The sequence below is a fragment of the Biomphalaria glabrata genome, chromosome 2, assembly GCF_947242115.1.
Source record: "Biomphalaria glabrata chromosome 2, xgBioGlab47.1, whole genome shotgun sequence".
Lineage (NCBI taxonomy): Eukaryota > Metazoa > Mollusca > Gastropoda > Planorbidae > Biomphalaria > Biomphalaria glabrata.
This window is the reverse complement of record NC_074712.1, coordinates 64,281,003-64,301,904: the sequence shown is the minus strand read 5'-3', so window position 1 is coordinate 64,301,904 and position 20,902 is coordinate 64,281,003. Positions and strand designations below refer to the sequence as shown.

The following is a 20,902-nucleotide window of genomic DNA, read 5'->3' as shown; positions in this document are numbered from 1 at the left end:
AGTTCAAACTATAAACCATCGAAAGTCAGGCGAGTATGTACTATATTTTTAGGCATTCGTGACTTGTATTCAATTAGTGATTTATCATCACAATGTGCTGCTTATTTTAGGTGTAGTAAAACATGAATACTGTTTTTTTATATTTTATTTTTTATTACTGAGATGTTTGATTAGTTGTATTGGACATAATATTAATTTTAATAATAGGTTTATAAAGTAATTTTTGTACTTACTTGTGAAGGGGAACAACTGTTTCTTCTTCTCTGTAGAGTTGTCTGATGAGAAAGAAGTATATACAAATATAAACAGATAGTTATTAAAAATATCCATGACCCCTTTACCTTTCCCTTCCCCTGCATAGTAAGAGTGAAAAAAATATCACCACCAGTTATTATGGTCGCCCATTTTCTAAAGTAAGGGAGATAAAGCACTGCAATATGAGCACTAAGTATCAGAAGGGGAAAAGCATAAGTATAATTATAATAACAATGAAAATAATATTCTTTTTATCCTTAAGGAATTTTTGTTTACAATAGTGCATTATACAACAAATATGCTGCAAATGAAATGATACCATCAAGACATTAATTCTCCAAAAATTTATATAGGACAAATGTAAATTATTATTATAAGTCTTTATACATTTTAGTGCTAATTAGATTAACAGACTCAATAATATAAATAAATTCAACAACCGACTTGTGCAGAGTTGTGTTCGCTGAGCCCCCAAAGGCAGCACAGAAAACTCTCTCCCAGATACTCCCTTCCCCCCCACTGGTCCACAAATGAGATTGGACCATAGCGCTCTGAGCATGGTATAAACATGAAAGTAGCGCTATATAAAAGCCATTTTTAATTCATATATACTGAAGAGTTTTACACCCTGACTTACCCGAGATTGTTGAGTCTTGATGCTCGTTTCTGTGGCACAATTAAAGTATGGCTGCCACCACACTGCCTGATGGTAGCATAGTAGTCATAGGGCTCAGACTGACCAGCAAGACTACAAAAACAAAAATGGCTGGATTAATGCAGTACAAGTAGGTAGCGTGATAGAGATTTTGAAAACTATGGCACTAATAGATAAGGAATGTGTAATGATAATAAGTAATCACATTGTGCTTGAAAATTTTGGCTGTCAGAAATTTGAATGATTAAAACATTTATATAGTATTATTAATCAAACCATTTTATGTTACTTAAGTTTTTATGGCATACAATTTTTAACCTTTATTTGACATTCAAATGAAGTTTCAATGTGACAAAATATTGAGAGTTTAATGAGAATCTACTCAGCTCTCTCTGACAAAAAGCTGAAACTAAGCCACTGGGACAATGAGTTTATCAAAGAACCAGAATTGTGAAAATGTGACGTCTCAAGGTAAATCTATATAGGTGAAAATATTATTGAAGTAACAAAAAAAAAAAAAGTGTGACCAAAATCTGGTTAGCCAAGAAACGTAACTTTAAATGTTGTTTAGAACATGAGATTAGGAGTTATCTTTTTAATTACATGCATTATTTATTGCATAGGTGACTAAATTTAGCCAAACTACTGCTTTGAAAAGAATGACTTGTTAAACTGAAATGAGATACCTACTGCCAATAGTACACTGTAGAATGAAATTGCATAGAAAGCATTATTTTTATTTAAGATCCAAAAAATTCAATTCAAGAATAGAGAATTCAATATAAAAATTGTTATTTTAGATAAAACTGTGTACAAATAACAGGTGTCACAACACTGGATGTCACAATGTGTTGTGATGCCGGGGATTTTACTTGAAATAAAATAGTTGAATAAATGAAGATCTAGAATCACAATAAAAGATTCTTTGTTAAAACAAAACTCTGGAACTTTATTTAAATACAAAACGTAAGTACAGCTTATGTACAAATTACAGATCAATCAACACAAAATATCACAAAGGCTTTTAAAACAGAGCTCTTAGAAGACCGACTGACTACTAGGAAAATATTTTATCGACTGGCGTTCTTTTTACTCTCGCCAATTCTCTGGCGCTAACTCTTTTAAAAAAATGTCTTTGTTTAATTTCAAATCAACCAATAGATTTGCGACATCATAATCACGTCTTGGGAAAAACCTGAGGTGCTGTCAAGGGTCTAGATTTGTGGGGTAATTCCTGAGGCTCAGTAAGGATTTATATTTCTTTTAAATGTGAAATGTACAAATAATTCTATCATGGCATCTGTGACAACAGGTATAGAAGTCAAAACTAAGTAACTACTAGTATTTAAGAAAAAGATGTGATCATAAACTTTTATGATCCAAAAATTAATCTTTTTCAGTGATTTGACTAACCTTCTGGCTTGTTGTCTAATCAGGTCAAGGCCAAAAGTTGTGTATGGCCGAGGAGATTTAGACTTTGGCAAACCATAACTTGCTGGTATTGATGGAACAGGTCTGTGGAATAATAAATAGAATCTACAAGATGACCTATTTCATTCTCACATGTTACACTAAAAATGTAAGGATCCCAAAATTAAAAATCCTGGTTTGCACCAGGATTTGAACTCAGGACCCCTGGTTTGGTAGCCAAGTGCTTTACCACTCAGCCACCAAGCTTAGGGAATGAAGTTTTAATAACTTGCATGCAGCCTTTCAAATATTTTTTTAGCCCCTTAGTATAATAATAGAAATTCTTTAGAAGGAAGTAATAATAGTCATTTATTAACATAAACTTACTAACCATATATACTATACATATTAGAGAAATATGTTTATAAAATTTTACCCATGAGGTAAGGTATCAATTGGTTTATCACAAGACAGGCAGTGGAAGTGCTGAATTAATTGTCTGAAATGGTAAAAAAAATACATTTCATGGTTTCTTTTGTATCTGAGATCTCGAAAAAAATAAATAACAAAATTTAAGAGACATTCAACTGAAATCATTTTAAAAAAAAAAGAAATAGTAGAGCTGCGTATTTACTAAAACAATAGACAAATGAAAAGTAAAAATAGAGTATTTTGTGAAACAAAACAAATGGCAACTAAAACCTTTTCATCCCAGCAGCCTCGTCATCCAGCTGCCAGCCAGATCCTAATGTTTTGATTTTGTTGTTTAAAGCCTTCAGTTGATGTTCCAGCCAGTTTCTGAGGTTGTTGAGTTCCCTTCTGTCTAGTTTACCATCCAGTTCTTCCATGGCTTTAGCCAGGGCAGACTTCCAGTCTCCTTCCTTGAGACACATCAAATCACAGATTGATTTATTTACTTAAACTATAGTGAGATTTATTTATTTGCTTATAGTATAGTGAGATTTATTTATTTGCTTAAAGTATAGTGAGATTTAATTCATTTGCTTAAAGTATAGTGAGATTTAATTCATTTGCTTAAAGTATAGTGAGGATTTAATTCATTTGCTTAAAATATAGTGAGATTTATTTATTTGCTTAAAGTATAGTGAGATTTATTTATTTGCTTAAAGTATAGTGAGATTTATTTATTTGCTTAAAGTATAGTGAGATTTATTTATTTGCTTAAAGTATAGTGAGATTTATTTATTTGCTTAAAGTATAATGAGATTGATTTATTTGCTTATAGTATAGTGAGATTTATTTGTAACTTTCTGTATCACACTGTGGAGTTAAACAACTTTCTGTATCATACTGTGGAGTTAAAAATAAACTTTAGTATGAGACATATTAAAGAGCAACTTACTTGTCCATTTAGTTTATCAAGAATATCTTTGATCATTCGATTCATTTCACTGGTGGTGCTATCAAATAAACTGTGATTCACTTTATTCTCAAGCTGCTTTTTGTCAGCTTTCTGTCCAATACAAAATTAAAACAATTAAAAAGATTGATTCAAGTTTATAAAATCAATTTTAAAATGTACTAAATGTCCATTGGAGATCTCATGGGCCATTTAACAGATATAATGAGACCCACCTGTTTTTTGTATATTAAAACTATACAATGAAGTATTCTTGCATATATATCTATATGTATATATATAAAAACGTTGACTACTGAATACTCTCTAACTTACCACATTGACTTCTGTATCAACATATTCTTTATCAGCCTTCCCTGTATTCAAATTATCACAGTAGGTAAAAAGTTCCTAACCAAGAAAAAACAGAACAAATAAAGGATAAAGATTTTTAAAAAGTGGTATGAAATAAGTGATATCCTTAACTCAATCTTGTTTTATATTATAAAATACTCCTTATGACACCCTTCCCCACAATCCTTGTGACAAGAAGAAGGGATAAAATAAACATTGTAAATAAAGTGATCTTTGTACTTAAAAATGAAAGAAATGTATTAATCATTCAACTTATTATAAATTTCTTCACAAATTCAATTACTTGAATATAAAACATTGTAATATTGTTGTGACAATGTCAATTTTAAAATGCTAGACTCCTCCTTAATTTTTGGACTCAAAGTAAAGCTTTAGAATATGTGCAAGTTAAGATCCTGTTTACTTTAAACTGCAACATAGTTCAGTAGAACATTTATAGAATGATGTCATGGGATTACACTTAAATCCTTAGTAATAATTTAAATATTTTTATCAGTCAAACAGGAAACAAAATTTATTCAAATCCAAAAAAAAAGTTTCATTTATATTTTTGTTACAAAATCATATCCATTATGTAATATTTTTGTTATATTAAAAGACTAATGGAAACATTCATGGCACAGATGATGGTAGATTTTAAACAAAAGTAACAATCACATTAAGAGATCAATATTAAGATGATTGAGATGTGTAAACAAAATCTATATTGAGATGTGTGTATACAAAATCTATATTGAGATGTGTGTAAGAATCAATAATGAGATATGTGTAAATCTTTATGGAGATGTGTGTAAGAATATAACTCTCTAGTTTTAGGTGATTTCTAGTTAAGCATCAAATATGTTGCAACAACTTTCCTAAAATTAGACTTGACTACTATCTTAAAGGAATACCATTAAATAGCCTACAATAACTTTACATTATTAGCCAACAAATATTAATTATTTCACTAATTATTGTATCCAATCTTTTTTAGTTCTTTCCCCCTAAGTGTTTTGAAATAATCTTGTATTTAAAAAAAAAAAAAAAAAAAATGAAATTAAAAAAAAAAAATGAAATAAGGCTCAACATAGTTTAACATTGATACTCATACTAGTAATTAGGACTTAAGAGACCAACATTTCACATAAGTAGTTTCATTACACCAGGTGTTAGTAGAAGAAACATTATCAATCAAACAGTTTAAGAGGTTGAGTAAAAGGAGATAAGAAACTTGTCACAGAATACATATGTCAGGGATCACCTGTATGTCTTTTGCTCTTTTCTCATTGTCTTCACAGAGCGATTCTAAAGATTCTTGAACTTTCTGCAAGTCAGATTGAAGCTTGTGCAAAGTTTCCAATATTTGTTGTATAGCTTCCTTGTCCTAGAGATACACACAGCAACAAAACTAGCACAAAGTAAAGAGATAAATGACAGTTACAGCCATCACCAAGCAACACACTCAAGGCACCATTTGTTACTGAAATTAAAACCAACAAGCATTCACATTCAGTCTAAATATTTATGTGTAGTCGCTGAATGAACTCTTTATGTTGTGTCTGTTCTATTTATGTGTAGTCACTGAATGAACTCTTTATGTTGTGTCTGTTCTATTTATGTGTAGTCGCTGAATGAACTCTTTATGTTGTGTCTGTTCTATTTATGTGTAGTCGCTGAATGAACTCTTTATGTTGTGTCTGTTCTATTTATGTGTAGTCACTGAATGAACTCTTTATGTTGTGTCTGTTCTATTTATGTGTAGTCGCTCAATGAAATCTTTGTGTTGTGTCTGTTCTATTTATGTGTAGTCGCTGAATGAACTCTTTATGTTGTGTCTGTTCTATTTATGTGCAGTCGCTCAATGAACTCTTTATGTTGTGTCTGTTCTATTTATGTGTAGTCGCTGAATGAACTCTTTATGTTGTGTCTGTTCTATTTATGTGTAGTCGCTGAATGAACTCTTTATGTTGTGTCTGTTCTATTTATGTGTAGTGGCTCAATGAACTCTTTATGTTGTGTCTGTTCTATTTATGTGTAGTCGCTGAATGAACTCTGTATGTTGTGTCTGTTCTATTTATGTGTAGTCGCTGAATGAACTCTGTATGTTGTGTCTGTTCTATTTATGTGTAGTCGCTGAATGAACTCTTTATGTTGTGTGTGTTCTATTTATGTGTAGTCGCTGAATGAACTCTTTAAGTTGTGTCTGTTCTATTTATGTGTAGTCGCTCAATGAACTCTTTATGTTGTGTCTGTTCTATTTATGTGTAGTTGCTGAATGAACTCTTTATGTTGTGTCTGTTCTATTTATGTGTAGTCGCTGAATGAACTCTTTATGTTGTGTCTGTTCTATTTATGTGTAGTCGCTGAATGAACTCTTTGTGTTGTGTCTGTTCTATTTATGTGTAGTCACGCAATGAACTCTTTATGTTGTGTCTGTTCTATTTATGTGCAGTCGCTCAATGAACTCTTTATGTTGTGTCTGTTCTATTTATGTGTAGTCCCTCAATGAACTCTTTATGTTGTGTCTGTTCTATTTATGTGTAGTTGCTCAATGAACTCTTTATGTTGTGTCTGTTCTATTTATGTGTAGTCGCTGAATGAACTCTGTATGTTGTGTCTGTTCTATTTATGTGTAGTCGCTCAATGAACTCTTTGTGTTGTGTCTGTTCTATTTATGTGTAGTCACGCAATGAACTCTTTGTGTTGTGTCTGTTCTATTTATGTGTAGTCACGCAATGAACTCTTTGTGTTGTGTCTGTTCTATTTATGTGTAGTCGCTGAATGAACTCTTTATGTTGTGTCTGTTCTATTTATGTGCAGTCGCTCAATGAACTCTTTATGTTGTGTCTGTTCTATTTATGTGTAGTCACTGAATGAACTCTTTATGTTGTGTCTGTTCTATTTATGTGTAGTCGCTGAATGAACTCTTTATGTTGTGTCTGTTCTATTTATGTGTAGTGGCTCAATGAACTCTTTATGTTGTGTCTGTTCTATTTATGTGTAGTCGCTCAATGAACTCTTTGTGTTGTGTCTGTTCTATTTATGTGTAGTCACGCAATGAACTCTTTGTGTTGTGTCTGTTCTATTTATGTGTAGTCACGCAATGAACTCTTTGTGTTGTGTCTGTTCTATTTATGTGTAGTCACGCAATGAACTCTTTATGTTGTGTCTGTTCTATTTATGTGTAGTCCCTCAATGAACTCTTTATGTTGTGTCTGTTCTATTTATGTGTAGTTGCTCAATGAACTCTTTATGTTGTGTCTGTTCTATTTATGTGTAGTCGCTGAATGAACTCTGTATGTTGTGTCTGTTCTATTTATGTGTAGTCGCTCAATGAACTCTTTGTGTTGTGTCTGTTCTATTTATGTGTAGTCACGCAATGAACTCTTTGTGTTGTGTCTGTTCTATTTATGTGTAGTCACGCAATGAACTCTTTGTGTTGTGTCTGTTCTATTTATGTGTAGTCGCTGAATGAACTCTTTATGTTGTGTCTGTTCTATTTATGTGCAGTCGCTCAATGAACTCTTTATGTTGTGTCTGTTCTATTTATGTGTAGTCACTGAATGAACTCTTTATGTTGTGTCTGTTCTATTTATGTGTAGTCGCTGAATGAACTCTTTATGTTGTGTCTGTTCTATTTATGTGTAGTCGCTCAATGAACTCTTTATGTTGTGTCTGTTCTATTTATGTGTAGTCGCTGAATGAACTCTTTATGTTGTGTCTGTTCTATTTATGTGTAGTCGCTGAATGAACTCTTTATGTTGTGTCTGTTCTATTTATGTGTAGTCGCTGAATGAACTCTGTATGTTGTGTCTGTTCTATTTATGTGTAGTCGCTCAATGAACTCTTTGTGTTGTGTCTGTTCTATTTATGTGTAGTCACGCAATGAACTCTTTATGTTGTGTCTGTTCTATTTATGTGTAGTCGCTGAATGAACTCTTTATGTTGTGTCTGTTCTATTTATGTGTAGTCGCTGAATGAACTCTTTATGTTGTGTCTGTTCTATTTATGTGTAGTCGCTGAATGAACTCTTTATGTTGTGTCTGTTCTATTTATGTGTAGTCGCTGAATGAACTCTTTATGTTGTGTCTGTTCTATTTATGTGTAGTCGCTCTATGAACTCTTTATGTTGTGTCTGTTCTATTTATGTGTAGTCGCTCAATGAACTCTTTATGCTGTGTCTGTTCTATTTATGTGTAGTCGCTCAATGAACTCTTTGTGCTGTGTCTGTTCTATTTATGTGTAGTCGCTCAATGAACTCTTTATGTTGTGTCTGTTCTATTTATCTGAATGTTGTGTTGTTTTTATATGAGAAAAAGAGTCCTTGACCTTGTAATCACAACAAATTTCCATAAGAATCAATAAAGCAGTCTTGGTCTTAGTCTTTTACTACGCGTACAAACCCAAACGGAGAAATATTTGTTTGAATGTAATCTTGGATGATTGATATAATTTTAATTAGACACTTATAAGTATAAATTACTAACATATACTGTACCCAGTGTGTATAAGAGCTCTTCAGTTCAGTTAATATTAAGACTATAATGAATTTTATTTTAAAATCTTAGTTTTGAAAAATAAAAAAAACTATCAGGTTGTGTTAACAAAACGTGAAAGGGGTGAAAGAAGAATAAAAATAACAATATTATAATTGTTGTTGTCTATATATCTCAAACAAGGAAATCATATGCCGAACTGGAAGTCGAACACTTAGTGAGGTTGTGACTGAGCGTAGCATGAGGTTTGCGGGACATGTTCTACGTCAAAATGAATTACGCACACCAAGAGTTGCGATAACATGGAAGCCAAAATGAGGATAGCGCAAACAGGGACGTCCTGGTATTACCTGGCGACACACCTTCATGGAGGACCTCAGAACAGTGGACACCAGGTGGGAGGAGGCTTCAGACATTGCCAGTGACAGATCATTATGGAGACAGCTTGCCGCCCAATGCGCCGAACGGCGCAGGAGGACCTAAGTCTAAGTAAGTAAGTTGTCTATATGGTTTTCCCATTAAACAGTACCTCAGTAATGGATGTTATCATATGTGAATATGCATTAGATGGTAATAATTCTTTTGTGAAGCAAAATCTGTAATTTATATGATCATTTAAAAAACTGATGCTAACTAAACCTACTCAATAAGGATCCACCTTTTTCTAAAAAATTGAAATCTGTTTACACTAGGCATACTCATTGAACCCAAATCATTGAGATACCAAAAAAAAAACAACAGCTTGGGAATGTAATAACACATTTCAAGTTATTATATTAAAAGCTTATGTGCATCTGGTTTCCAAAAAAAAGACTTTAGTTTAAAATGTAATTAATGGATGAGTTTAGACCCAGTTAATTCAATATCCCTTGACAGTTTAGATCATTTTAATTTGTATTTTAATACTGTTAGTCAACTAAAGCATTGTTTGTTAAGGGTTAGGAAAAAAATGTGATGTTCAAATTCAACACTCGTGATGTAGCCATTTTCACACACCTTAACCCAAACTAATTTCAGAGTTAAACTATGAATCCTTACTTTAATTTGTCCATCTCTCAGTGATATTAAATCCTGCTGCAAATTTTTCAAAGTTGTCAAAAAATCATCAGGTAATGCTACAAAAATAAAAAAAACCAACTTTAAAGAAACAGAAGCTGTTTTTTTTTTTTTAATTAAATAAGGATATTTCTAAAATTTTAAATTAGCAAAGTAACTTTAATTGGTTATAGTCTAGAACAGGGGTTCTCAACCTATGCTTCGTGATCCCCTTGGGGGTCGATTGACGATTTGCCAGTTGTCGCCTAAGACCATCGAAAATATGGATTGATATTGTCTATTCCTCTATTGCTATGTGTGTGTGGGGAAGGGGGGGGTGTCGCGGCAGAGTGCGGGATTGTAAAAAGTGGTTGCCGAGCCTAAAAGGTTGAGAACCGCTGGTCTACAAGTAACTACATTTACAATGTTACAAACCAAGGTTTTGCAGATCTTCTTTGCTTGCCTTTGTCAACATAAGTTTCTGAATGTAAAGAAATAAAATATTTATAGACTGCTGATACATTCTCAACTTATCAAACACATCACTTTTCTAATAATTTTTACATATTTTTTTTACCAGAAGAAACAATTGCATCTTTCAACTTGTTCCATAGAAGTCAAAACCCATAAAGACGTTTTGAGACTCACCTCTAGCTCTTCAACTCTTTTGGTCAGAAGATCGTGAAGAGTGGATAAATTCCCAAGTCGTTCTAACAAGTCAAGGAGCTCATTGCTGGGACCACTTGATGTGCTGAGAGCCGAAGAAGCTCGGGACATTGGCTTGGCTGCTGAAGGAGGACGACTCTACAGAATAAATGATCCCAAAGACAGAAATCATTATTGGAAAGAGAAATAACAAGAGTAGATTATAAAGAAAGAACAATTCTTTCGTAAACAAAATAAATTACAAGATTAATTATTAGATATTGACTTTGTAAACAAAATAAATTACAGATTAATTATTAGATATTGACTTTGTAAACAAAATAAATTACAGATTAATCATTAGATATTGACTTTGTAAACAAAATAAATTACAAGATTAATTATTAGATATTGACTTTGTAAACAAAATAAATTACAAGATTAATTATTAGATATTGACTTTGTAAACAAAATAAATTACAGATTAATTATTAGATATTGACTTTGTAAACAAAATAAATTACAGATTAATTATTAGATATTGACTTTGTAAACAAAATAAATTACAGATTAATTATTAGATATTGACTTTGTAAACAAAATAAATTACAGATTAATTATTAGATATTGACTTTGTAAACAAAATAAATTACAGATTAATTATTAGATATTGACTTTGTAAACAAAATAAATTACAGATTAATTATTAGATATTGACTTTGTAAACAAAATAAATTACAGATTAATTATTAGATATTGGCAACCAGAAATCTATATAAAACTTATTGAATAATACACTCTAGATTCAATGTTTTTTTATGTTAAAAGCGATATCTAGATGATTCAGGGGAAACAACCTTTGGCTTAAAGACTTTGTACCTAATGATCTTCAAACAATTAAATTAAAGATCGGCTCATCTCTCTTGTGTAGCTAAAGGGGGATTTCCACACAGGTCTTGATCCATATTCTCCTACTTTCTGACTGTGGTAATTAACACTGTCATTTAAAGATTGTTAGAGTGCAGTTATGTACTAGGCTTACTTAGTTGACTGATTTAAGTACCACAAGGTTGCATGTATGTCTCTGGTATTACCAGGCTTTATGAAATGAAATTTATACACCTCCATTTTTTTTACATTTAGGTTTAGCTTACAAGAGTGTCAACTTTTGCTGCCTTGCAAGAAATCTTTAAAACTTTTACTTTATTCAAGTCTATTGAACTTCTACAGTTTGGCTTAGGGAATGAAGTTTTAATTTAACTCACAAGCAGAAGGAAGTAATAATAATTATTTATTGACATTAATGCACATACCAGAGAAAGGTGTTTGTAAAAATAAACATCGATAAATTAGATTGGATATTATTTATAGGGATTTAACTTTTTTATGTTTTGGATGTTCTTTCAGATTGGAAGATAATTTCATCCTAGCCCAAACCTCCTGCAGATCAACGGGAATGGCAGGTAGGGTATGAACCATCAACAAGGGACCATTAAGACCATTCAAATGACAAGCCAGTAAGCATACCACACAACCAGGTAGCCATAAATAAAATCACACAATAGATTATCTCTTAAGACCCATCACTTTTACTTCCTTCCTCAAAGAAATGAAGAAGCGGGAAGCGTGGTCGAGAGGCCAAGTGCGCTTGAACTTGTCTTGGCTACCTAGAAGGGGGCTTGAGGTTCGACACCCGACTCGGGCAGAGTTGTGTTTACTGAGCACCTAAAGTCAGCACGGAAAACCAACTCCTAGATACCCCCTTCCCCCCACCGGTTCACAAATGAGATTGGACCAAAAGCTCTCTGAGCATGCTATAAGCATGAAAGTAGCGCTATATAAAAGCTATAATAATTTTTAAAAAAATGACAAACCACAGTTTGAGTGCCAAGTTCTACAACAACTCTTTGTTCTGGGATTGGCTGTAGATTCTCAAATTCTTTTCTGACTCCTTTCAAAGCATCCTCTAAGCCAGGCCATGTGACAAACTGATTTACATATTCATTAAAGTCTTCAAGACTTGGAACTTGTGACAGTTTCTCTGCTAATTCATTATACTTTTCATTTAACTCTTTCTGCAAAGAGAAACAAACATGTCACTTATTGAACTATTTCTGCAAAGAAGAACAAGAGTTGGTTGATGACTTACTTTTATTCATAATTATGAAAGCAGAACTAATAATCATATAAAAAAAATTCAAAACTATTTCAGGAAAAAAGAAAACAAACTAAAACTCACCAACAACTGGTTGAGAGATTGCATCTGTTTATTTATGTCATCTAAATTAATCTGTAAGTTCAAATAATTGATTTGCTTTTAATTGTATTTATCTTATAAAAGATAAATGTCTTCAAAATGAAGATAATTTAAAAAAAAATGGATATAAAATCAAATGATGTTCTAAAACTAGCACACATTAAAACATTTCAGTGTTCATTCTTTATTCAAGTTAATGCACAAACACAAGCAAATTTAAATTGCTGAAGAAATACATTGCATCAGCACTTGAGCAATGTGGCAGAAACGTAATGGTTAAAAACTTGGAGCACAAAAGTATAAAACAAAAATATATCAACAAACATAACTAATTTCTAACTAAGGAAACATCTGGGAATGGTGACATTCCAGCAAAATTCAAAATACTTTTTGATTCTTCACTAAAATCTATCCAAATACACAATGCCTATTATAAGCTACCCCAACACAACCAAGGTATTTATTTTAGCCTCGGAAACAAACACAACAGAATGAGACAACTTGTGTTCTGTACGTTGAAAACTGTAACTAGAGAGATTTGCCCTTGTGGAGTGTCATCAGAGAAAGCCGACCATGTCCTTCAAAGCTGCATTATTTATCAGGAATCCAGAACAAGACACTGGCCCCAAAAACACCCCTTTAGAAGAAAAACTATATGGAGAATATTGGAGTACTGCTCAAGAAAACCACTGCGCAGTCATCTCAAATATTGGTCTAGTCATCTGAACCCTCCAAAATAATAATGTAAAACCAGAAGAAGAAGAATTTCCAAATGTTGGAAAGACGATAATGCAACTCATATTTTTATTTTTAAAAATTGAAAAATCTGACTCATATAATTATGCAAAAGTTTAGCCTATAATCACCAATTCACCATATGTAAACACAAAATATGGAGCAACATCATGTCTGTAATGTTTTAACCTTACAGATTCTACAGGATCTCAGAAACTTTTGCTCACTTGGAAGTCAAATAATTAAGTTATCTAAGATAAGATAACATCATTGATGACTTTAATTAAAATCGACTAAAGATATGCCACTTTAGTACCCTTCCTATCTGACTTTAAAAATTAACATGTTTTACTAGTTCTGATTCATCAATGAATCCTGAATTTTCTAATTGGTAGAGAGCAAAATACTATCAAATTTGGCTCTAAATCAACAGCAATAACAGTAAACTTAGACTTTCTGATGGAAACAAATACTACGGTTTCTAATTTACATAAAAGAGCTATCTGCATGTATTAACACTGAAACAAACGTTAGACTATTTGCTGTTCATAGAATTATAAAGTTAGACTATTTGCTGTTCATAGAATTATAAAGGTAGACTATTTGCTGAATTATAAAGGTAGACTATTTGCTGTTCATAGAATTATAAAGTTAGACTATTTGCTGTTCATAGAATTATTAAGTTAGACTATTTGCTGTTCATAGAATTATAAAGGTAGACTATTTGCTGTTCATAAAATTATAAAGTTAGACTATTTGCTGTTCATAGAATTATAAAGGTAGACTATTTGCTGTTCATAGAATTATAAAGGTAGACTATTTGCTGTTCATAGAATTATAAAGTTAGACTATTTGCTGTTCATAGAATTATAAAGTTAGACTATTTGCTGAATTATAAAGGTAGACTATTTGCTGTTCATAGAATTATAAAGTTAGACTATTTGCTGTTCATAGAATTATAAAGTTAGACTATTTGCTGTTCATAGAATTATAAAGTTAGACTATTTGCTGTTCATAGAATTATAAAGTTAGACTATTTGCTGTTCATAGAATTATAAAGGTAGACTAGTTGCTGTTCATAGAATTATAAAGGTAGACTATTTGCTGAATTATAAAGTTAGACTATTTGCTGAATTATAAAGGTAGACTATTTGCTGTTCATAGAATTATAAAGTTAGACTATTTGCTGTTCATAGAATTATAAAGGTAGACTATTTGCTGAATTATAAAGGTAGACTATTTGCTGTTCATAGAATTATAAAGTTAGACTATTTGCTGTTCATAGAATTATAAAGTTAGACTATTTGCTGTTCATAGAATTATAAAGGTAGACTATTTGCTGTTCATAAAATTATAAAGTTAGACTATTTGCTGTTCATAGAATTATAAAGTTAGACTATTTGCTGTTCATAGAATTATAAAGGTAGACTATTTGCTGTTCATAAAATTATAAAGTTAGACTATTTGCTGAATTATAAAGGTAGACTATTTGCTGTTCATAGAATTATAAAGTTAGACTATTTGCTGTTCATAGAATTATAAAGTTAGACTATTTGCTGTTCATAGAATTATAAAGGTAGACTAGTTGCTGTTCATAGAATTATAAAGTTAGACTATTTGCTGTTCATAGAATTATAAAGTTAGACTATTTGCTGTTCATAAAATTATAAAGTTAGACTATTTGCTGTTCATAGAATTATAAAGTTAGACTATTTGCTGTTCATAGAATTATAAAGTTAGACTATTTGCTGTTCATAAAATTATAAAGGTAGACTATTTGCTGTTCATAGAATTATAAAGTTAGACTATTTGCTGTTCATAGAATTATTAAGTTAGACTATTTGCTGTTCATAGAATTATAAAGGTAGACTATTTGCTGTTCATAAAATTATAAAGTTAGACTATTTGCTGTTCATAGAATTATAAAGGTAGACTATTTGCTGTTCATAGAATTATAAAGGTAGACTATTTGCTGAATTATAAAGGTAGACTATTTGCTGTTCATAGAATTATAAAGTTAGACTATTTGCTGTTCATAGAATTATAAAGTTAGACTATTTGCTGTTCATAGAATTATAAAGTTAGACTATTTGCTGTTCATAGAATTATAAAGTTAGACTATTTGCTGTTCATAGAATTATAAAGTTAGACTATTTGCTATTCATAGAATTATAAATGTAGACTATTTGCTGAATTATAAAGGTAGACTATTTGCTGAATTATAAAGTTAGACTATTTGCTGAATTATAAAGGTAGACTATTTGCTGTTCATAGAATTATAAAGTTAGACTATTTGCTGTTCATAGAATTATAAAGGTAGACTATTTGCTGAATTATAAAGGTAGACTATTTGCTGAATTATAAAGGTAGACTATTTGCTGTTCATAAAATTATAAAGTTAGACTATTTGCTGTTCATAGAATTATAAAGGTAGACTATTTGCTGTTCATAAAATTATAAAGTTAGACTATTTGCTGTTCATAGAATTATAAAGTTAGACTATTTGCTGTTCATAGAATTATAAAGTTAGACTATTTGCTGAATTATAAAGGTAGAATATTTGCTGTTCATAGAATTATAAAGTTAGACTATTTGCTGTTCATAGAATTATAAAGTTAGACTATTTGCTGAATTATAAAGGTAGACTATTTGCTGTTCATAAAATTATAAAGGTAGACTATTTGCTGTTCATAGAATTATAAAGGTAGACTATTTGCTGAATTATAAAGTTAGACTATTTGCTGTTCATAGAATTATAAAGGTAGACTATTTGCTGAATTAAAAAGGTAGACTATTTGCTGTTCATAAAATTATAAAGTTAGACTATTTGCTGTTCATAGAATTATAAAGGTAGACTATTTGCTGAATTATAAAGGTAGACTATTTGCTGTTCATAAAATTATAAAGTTAGACTATTTGCTGTTCATAAAATTATAAAGGTAGACTATTTGCTGAATTATAAAGGTAGACTATTTGCTGTTCATAAAATTATAAAGTTAGACTATTTGCTGTTCATAGAATTATAAAGGTAGACTATTTGCTGTTCATAAAATTATAAAGTTAGACTATTTGCTGAATTATAAAGGTAGACTATTTGCTGTTCATAGAATTATAAAGTTAGACTATTTGCTGTTCATAGAATTATAAAGTTAGACTATTTGCTGTTCATAGAATTATAAAGGTAGACTAGTTGCTGTTCATAGAATTATAAAGTTAGACTATTTGCTGTTCATAGAATTATAAAGTTAGACTATTTGCTGTTCATAGAATTATAAAGTTAGACTATTTGCTGTTCATAGAATTATAAATGTAGACTATTTGCTGAATTATAAAGGTAGACTATTTGCTGAATTATAAAGTTAGACTATTTGCTGAATTATAAAGGTAGACTATTTAAATTGCTGTTCATAGAATTATAAAGTTAGACTATTTGCTGTTCATAGAATTATAAAGGTAGACTATTTGCTGAATTATAAAGGTAGACTATTTGCTGAATTATAAAGGTAGACTATTTGCTGTTCATAAAATTATAAAGTTAGACTATTTCCTGTTCATAGAATTATAAAGGTAGACTATTTGCTGTTCATAGAATTATAAAGTTAGACTATTTGCTGTTCATAGAATTATAAAGGTAGACTAGTTGCTGTTCATAGAATTATAAAGGTAGACTATTTGCTGAATTATAAAGTTAGACTATTTGCTGAATTATAAAGGTAGACTATTTGCTGTTCATAGAATTATAAAGTTAGACTATTTGCTGTTCATAGAATTATAAAGGTAGACTATTTGCTGAATTATAAAGGTAGACTATTTGCTGTTCATAGAATTATAAAGTTAGACTATTTGCTGTTCATAGAATTATTAAGTTAGACTATTTGCTGTTCATAGAATTATAAAGGTAGACTATTTGCTGTTCATAAAATTATAAAGTTAGACTATTTGCTGTTCATAGAATTATAAAGGTAGACTATTTGCTGTTCATAGAATTATAAAGGTAGACTATTTGCTGTTCATAGAATTATAAAGTTAGACTATTTGCTGTTCATAGAATTATAAAGGTAGACTAGTTGCTGTTCATAGAATTATAAAGGTAGACTATTTGCTGAATTATAAAGTTAGACTATTTGCTGAATTATAAAGGTAGACTATTTGCTGTTCATAGAATTATAAAGTTAGACTATTTGCTGTTCATAGAATTATAAAGGTAGACTATTTGCTGTTCATAGAATTATAAAGTTAGACTATTTGCTGTTCATAGAATTATAAAGGTAGACTATTTGCTGAATTATAAAGTTAGACTATTTGCTGTTCATAGAATTATAAAGGTAGACTATTTGCTGTTCATAGAATTATAAAGTTAGACTATTTGCTGTTCATAGAATTATAAAGGTAGACTATTTGCTGTTCATAAAATTATAAAGTTAGACTATTTGCTGAATTATAAAGGTAGACTATTTGCTGTTCATAGAATTATAAAGTTAGACTATTTGCTGTTCATAGAATTATAAAGTTAGACTATTTGCTGTTCATAGAATTATAAAGTTAGACTATTTGCTGTTCATAAAATTATAAAGTTAGACTATTTGCTGTTCATAGAATTATAAAGTTAGACTATTTGCTGTTCATAGAATTATAAAGTTAGACTATTTGCTGTTCATAAAATTATAAAGGTAGACTATTTGCTGTTCATAGAATTATAAAGTTAGACTATTTGCTGTTCATAGAATTATAAAGTTAGACTATTTGCTGTTCATAGAATTATAAAGTTAGACTATTTGCTGTTCATAGAATTATAAAGTTAGACTATTTGCTGTTCATAGAATTATAAAGTTAGACTATTTGCTGAATTATAAAGGTAGACTATTTGCTGTTCATAAAATTATAAAGTTAGACTATTTGCTGTTCATAGAATTATAAAGTTAGACTATTTGCTGTTCATAGAATTATAAAGGTAGACTATTTGCTGAATTATAAAGTTAGACTATTTGCTGAATTATAAAGTTAGACTATTTGCTGTTCATAGAATTATAAAGGTAGACTATTTGCTGTTCATAGAATTATAAAGGTAGACTATTTGCTGTTCATAGAATTATAAAGTTAGACTATTTGCTGTTCATAGAATTATAAAGTTAGACTATTTGCTGTTCATAAAATTATAAAGTTAGACTATTTGCTGTTCATAGAATTATAAAGTTAGACTATTTGCTGTTCATAGAATTATAAAGGTAGACTATTTGCTGTTCATAGAATTATAAAGTTAGACTATTTGCTGTTCATAGAATTATAAAGTTAGACTATTTGCTGAATTATAAAGTTAGACTATTTGCTGAATTATAAAGTTAGACTATTTGCTGTTCATAGAATTATAAAGTTAGACTATTTGCTGTTCATAAAATTATAAAGGTAGACTATTTGCTGTTCATAGAATTATAAAGTTAGACTATTTGCTGTTCATAGAATTATAAAGGTAGACTATTTGCTGTTCATAGAATTATAAAGTTAGACTATTTGCTGTTCATAGAATTATAAAGTTAGACTATTTGCTGTTCATAGAATTATAAAGTTAGACTATTTGCTGAATTATAAAGTTAGACTATTTGCTGTTCATAGAATTATAAAGTTAGACTATTTGCTGTTCATAGAATTATAAAGTTAGACTATTTGCTGTTCATAGAATTATAAAGGTAGACTATTTGCTGTTCATAGAATTATAAAGTTAGACTATTTGCTGTTCATAGAATTATAAAGGTAGACTATTTGCTGTTCATAGAATTATAAAGTTAGACTATTTGCTGTTCATAAAATTATAAAGTTAGACTATTTGCTGTTCATAGAATTATAAAGTTAGACTATTTGCTGTTCATAGAATTATAAAGGTAGACTATTTTGCTGTTCATAGAATTATAAAGTTAGACTATTTGCTGTTCATAGAATTATAAAGGTAGACTATTTGCTGTTCATAAAATTATAAAGTTAGACTATTTGCTGAATTATAAAGGTAGACTATTTGCTGTTCATAGAATTATAAAGTTAGACTATTTGCTGTTCATAAAATTATAAAGTTAGACTATTTGCTGTTCATAGAATTATAAAGTTAGACTATTTGCTGTTCATAGAATTATAAAGTTAGACTATTTGCTGTTCATAGAATTATAAAGTTAGACTATTTGCTGAATTATAAAGGTAGAATATTTGCTGTTCATAGAATTATAAAGTTAGACTATTTGCTGTTCATAGAATTATAAAGTTAGACTATTTGCTGAATTATAAAGGTAGACTATTTGCTGTTCATAGAATTATAAAGTTAGACTATTTGCTGTTCATAGAATTATTAAGTTAGACTATTTGCTGTTCATAGAATTATAAAGGTAGACTATTTGCTGTTCATAAAATTATAAAGTTAGACTATTTGCTGTTCATAGAATTATAAAGGTAGACTATTTGCTGTTCATAGAATTATAAAGGTAGACTATTTGCTGTTCATAGAATTATAAAGTTAGACTATTTGCTGTTCATAGAATTATAAAGTTAGACTATTTGCTGAATTATAAAGGTAGACTATTTGCTGTTCATAGAATTATAAAGTTAGACTATTTGCTGTTCATAGAATTATAAAGGTAGACTATTTGCTGTTCATAGAATTATAAAGTTAGACTATTTGCTGTTCATAGAATTATAAAGGTAGACTATTTGCTGAATTATAAAGTTAGACTATTTGCTGTTCATAGAATTATAAAGGTAGACTATTTGCTGTTCATAGAATTATAAAGTTAGACTATTTGCTGTTCATAGAATTATAAAGGTAGACTATTTGCTGTTCATAAAATTATAAAGTTAGACTATTTGCTGAATTATAAAGGTAGACTATTTGCTGTTCATAGAATTATAAAGTTAGACTATTTGCTGTTCATAGAATTATAAAGGTAGACTAGTTGCTGTTCATAGAATTATAAAGTTAGACTATTTGCTGTTCATAGAATTATAAAGGTAGACTATTTGCTGTTCATAAAATTATAAAGTTAGACTATTTGCTGTTCATAGAATTATAAAGTTAGACTATTTGCTTTTCATAGAATTATAAAGTTAGACTATTTGCTGTTCATAGAATTATAAAGGTAGACTATTTGCTGTTCATAAAATTATAAAGTTAGACTATTTGCTGAATTATAAAGGTAGACTATTTGCTGTTCATAGAATTATAAAGTTAGACTATTTGCTGTTCATAGAATTATAAAGTTAGACTATTTGCTGTTCATAGAATTATAAAGGTAGACTAGTTGCTGTTCATAGAATTATAAAGTTAGACTATTTGCTGTTCATAGAATTATAAAGTTAGACTATTTGCTGTTCATAGAATTATAAAGTTAGACTATTTGCTGTTCATAGAATTATAAATGTAGACTATTTGCTGAATTATAAAGGTAGACTATTTGCTGAATTATAAAGTTAGACTATTTGCTGAATTATAAAGGTAGACTATTTAAATTGCTGTTCATAGAATTATAAAGTTAGACTATTTGCTGTTCATAGAATTATAAAGGTAGACTATTTGCTGAATTATAAAGGTAGACTATTTGCTGAATTATAAAGGTAGACTATTTGCTGTTCATAAAATTATAAAGTTAGACTATTTGCTGTTCATAGAATTATAAAGGTAGACTATTTGCTGAATTATAAAGGTAGACTATTTGCTGTTC

The 20,902-nt window shown here is 29.9% G+C and overlaps 1 protein-coding gene across 5 annotated transcripts in view; it reads right to left on the bottom strand.

Annotated features, from left to right (window-relative positions):
* LOC106058147 (glutamine-rich protein 2-like) overlaps positions 1 to 20,902 on the bottom strand; it is a 48,106-nt gene that overhangs the window by 7,348 nt on the left and 19,856 nt on the right. For 4 of the 5 annotated variants that reach the window (XM_056021964.1, XM_056021961.1, XM_056021965.1 and 1 more), the window contains exons 4-16: positions 12,453 to 12,503; positions 12,088 to 12,288; positions 10,217 to 10,372; positions 10,004 to 10,049; positions 9,572 to 9,648; positions 5,299 to 5,421; positions 4,017 to 4,091; positions 3,684 to 3,794; positions 3,023 to 3,201; positions 2,757 to 2,819; positions 2,324 to 2,425; positions 893 to 1,003; positions 234 to 275 (exon numbers count right to left, since the gene is read on the bottom strand). In XM_056021964.1, coding sequence (XP_055877939.1) covers positions 234 to 275; positions 893 to 1,003; positions 2,324 to 2,425; positions 2,757 to 2,819; positions 3,023 to 3,201; positions 3,684 to 3,794; positions 4,017 to 4,091; positions 5,299 to 5,421; positions 9,572 to 9,648; positions 10,004 to 10,049; positions 10,217 to 10,372; positions 12,088 to 12,288; positions 12,453 to 12,503 — 1,337 coding nt within the window. The remainder of the gene's footprint in view (positions 1 to 233; positions 276 to 892; positions 1,004 to 2,323; positions 2,426 to 2,756; positions 2,820 to 3,022; positions 3,202 to 3,683; positions 3,795 to 4,016; positions 4,092 to 5,298; positions 5,422 to 9,571; positions 9,649 to 10,003; positions 10,050 to 10,216; positions 10,373 to 12,087; positions 12,289 to 12,452; positions 12,504 to 20,902) is intronic. The other variant, XM_056021966.1, reaches the window with a different exon arrangement.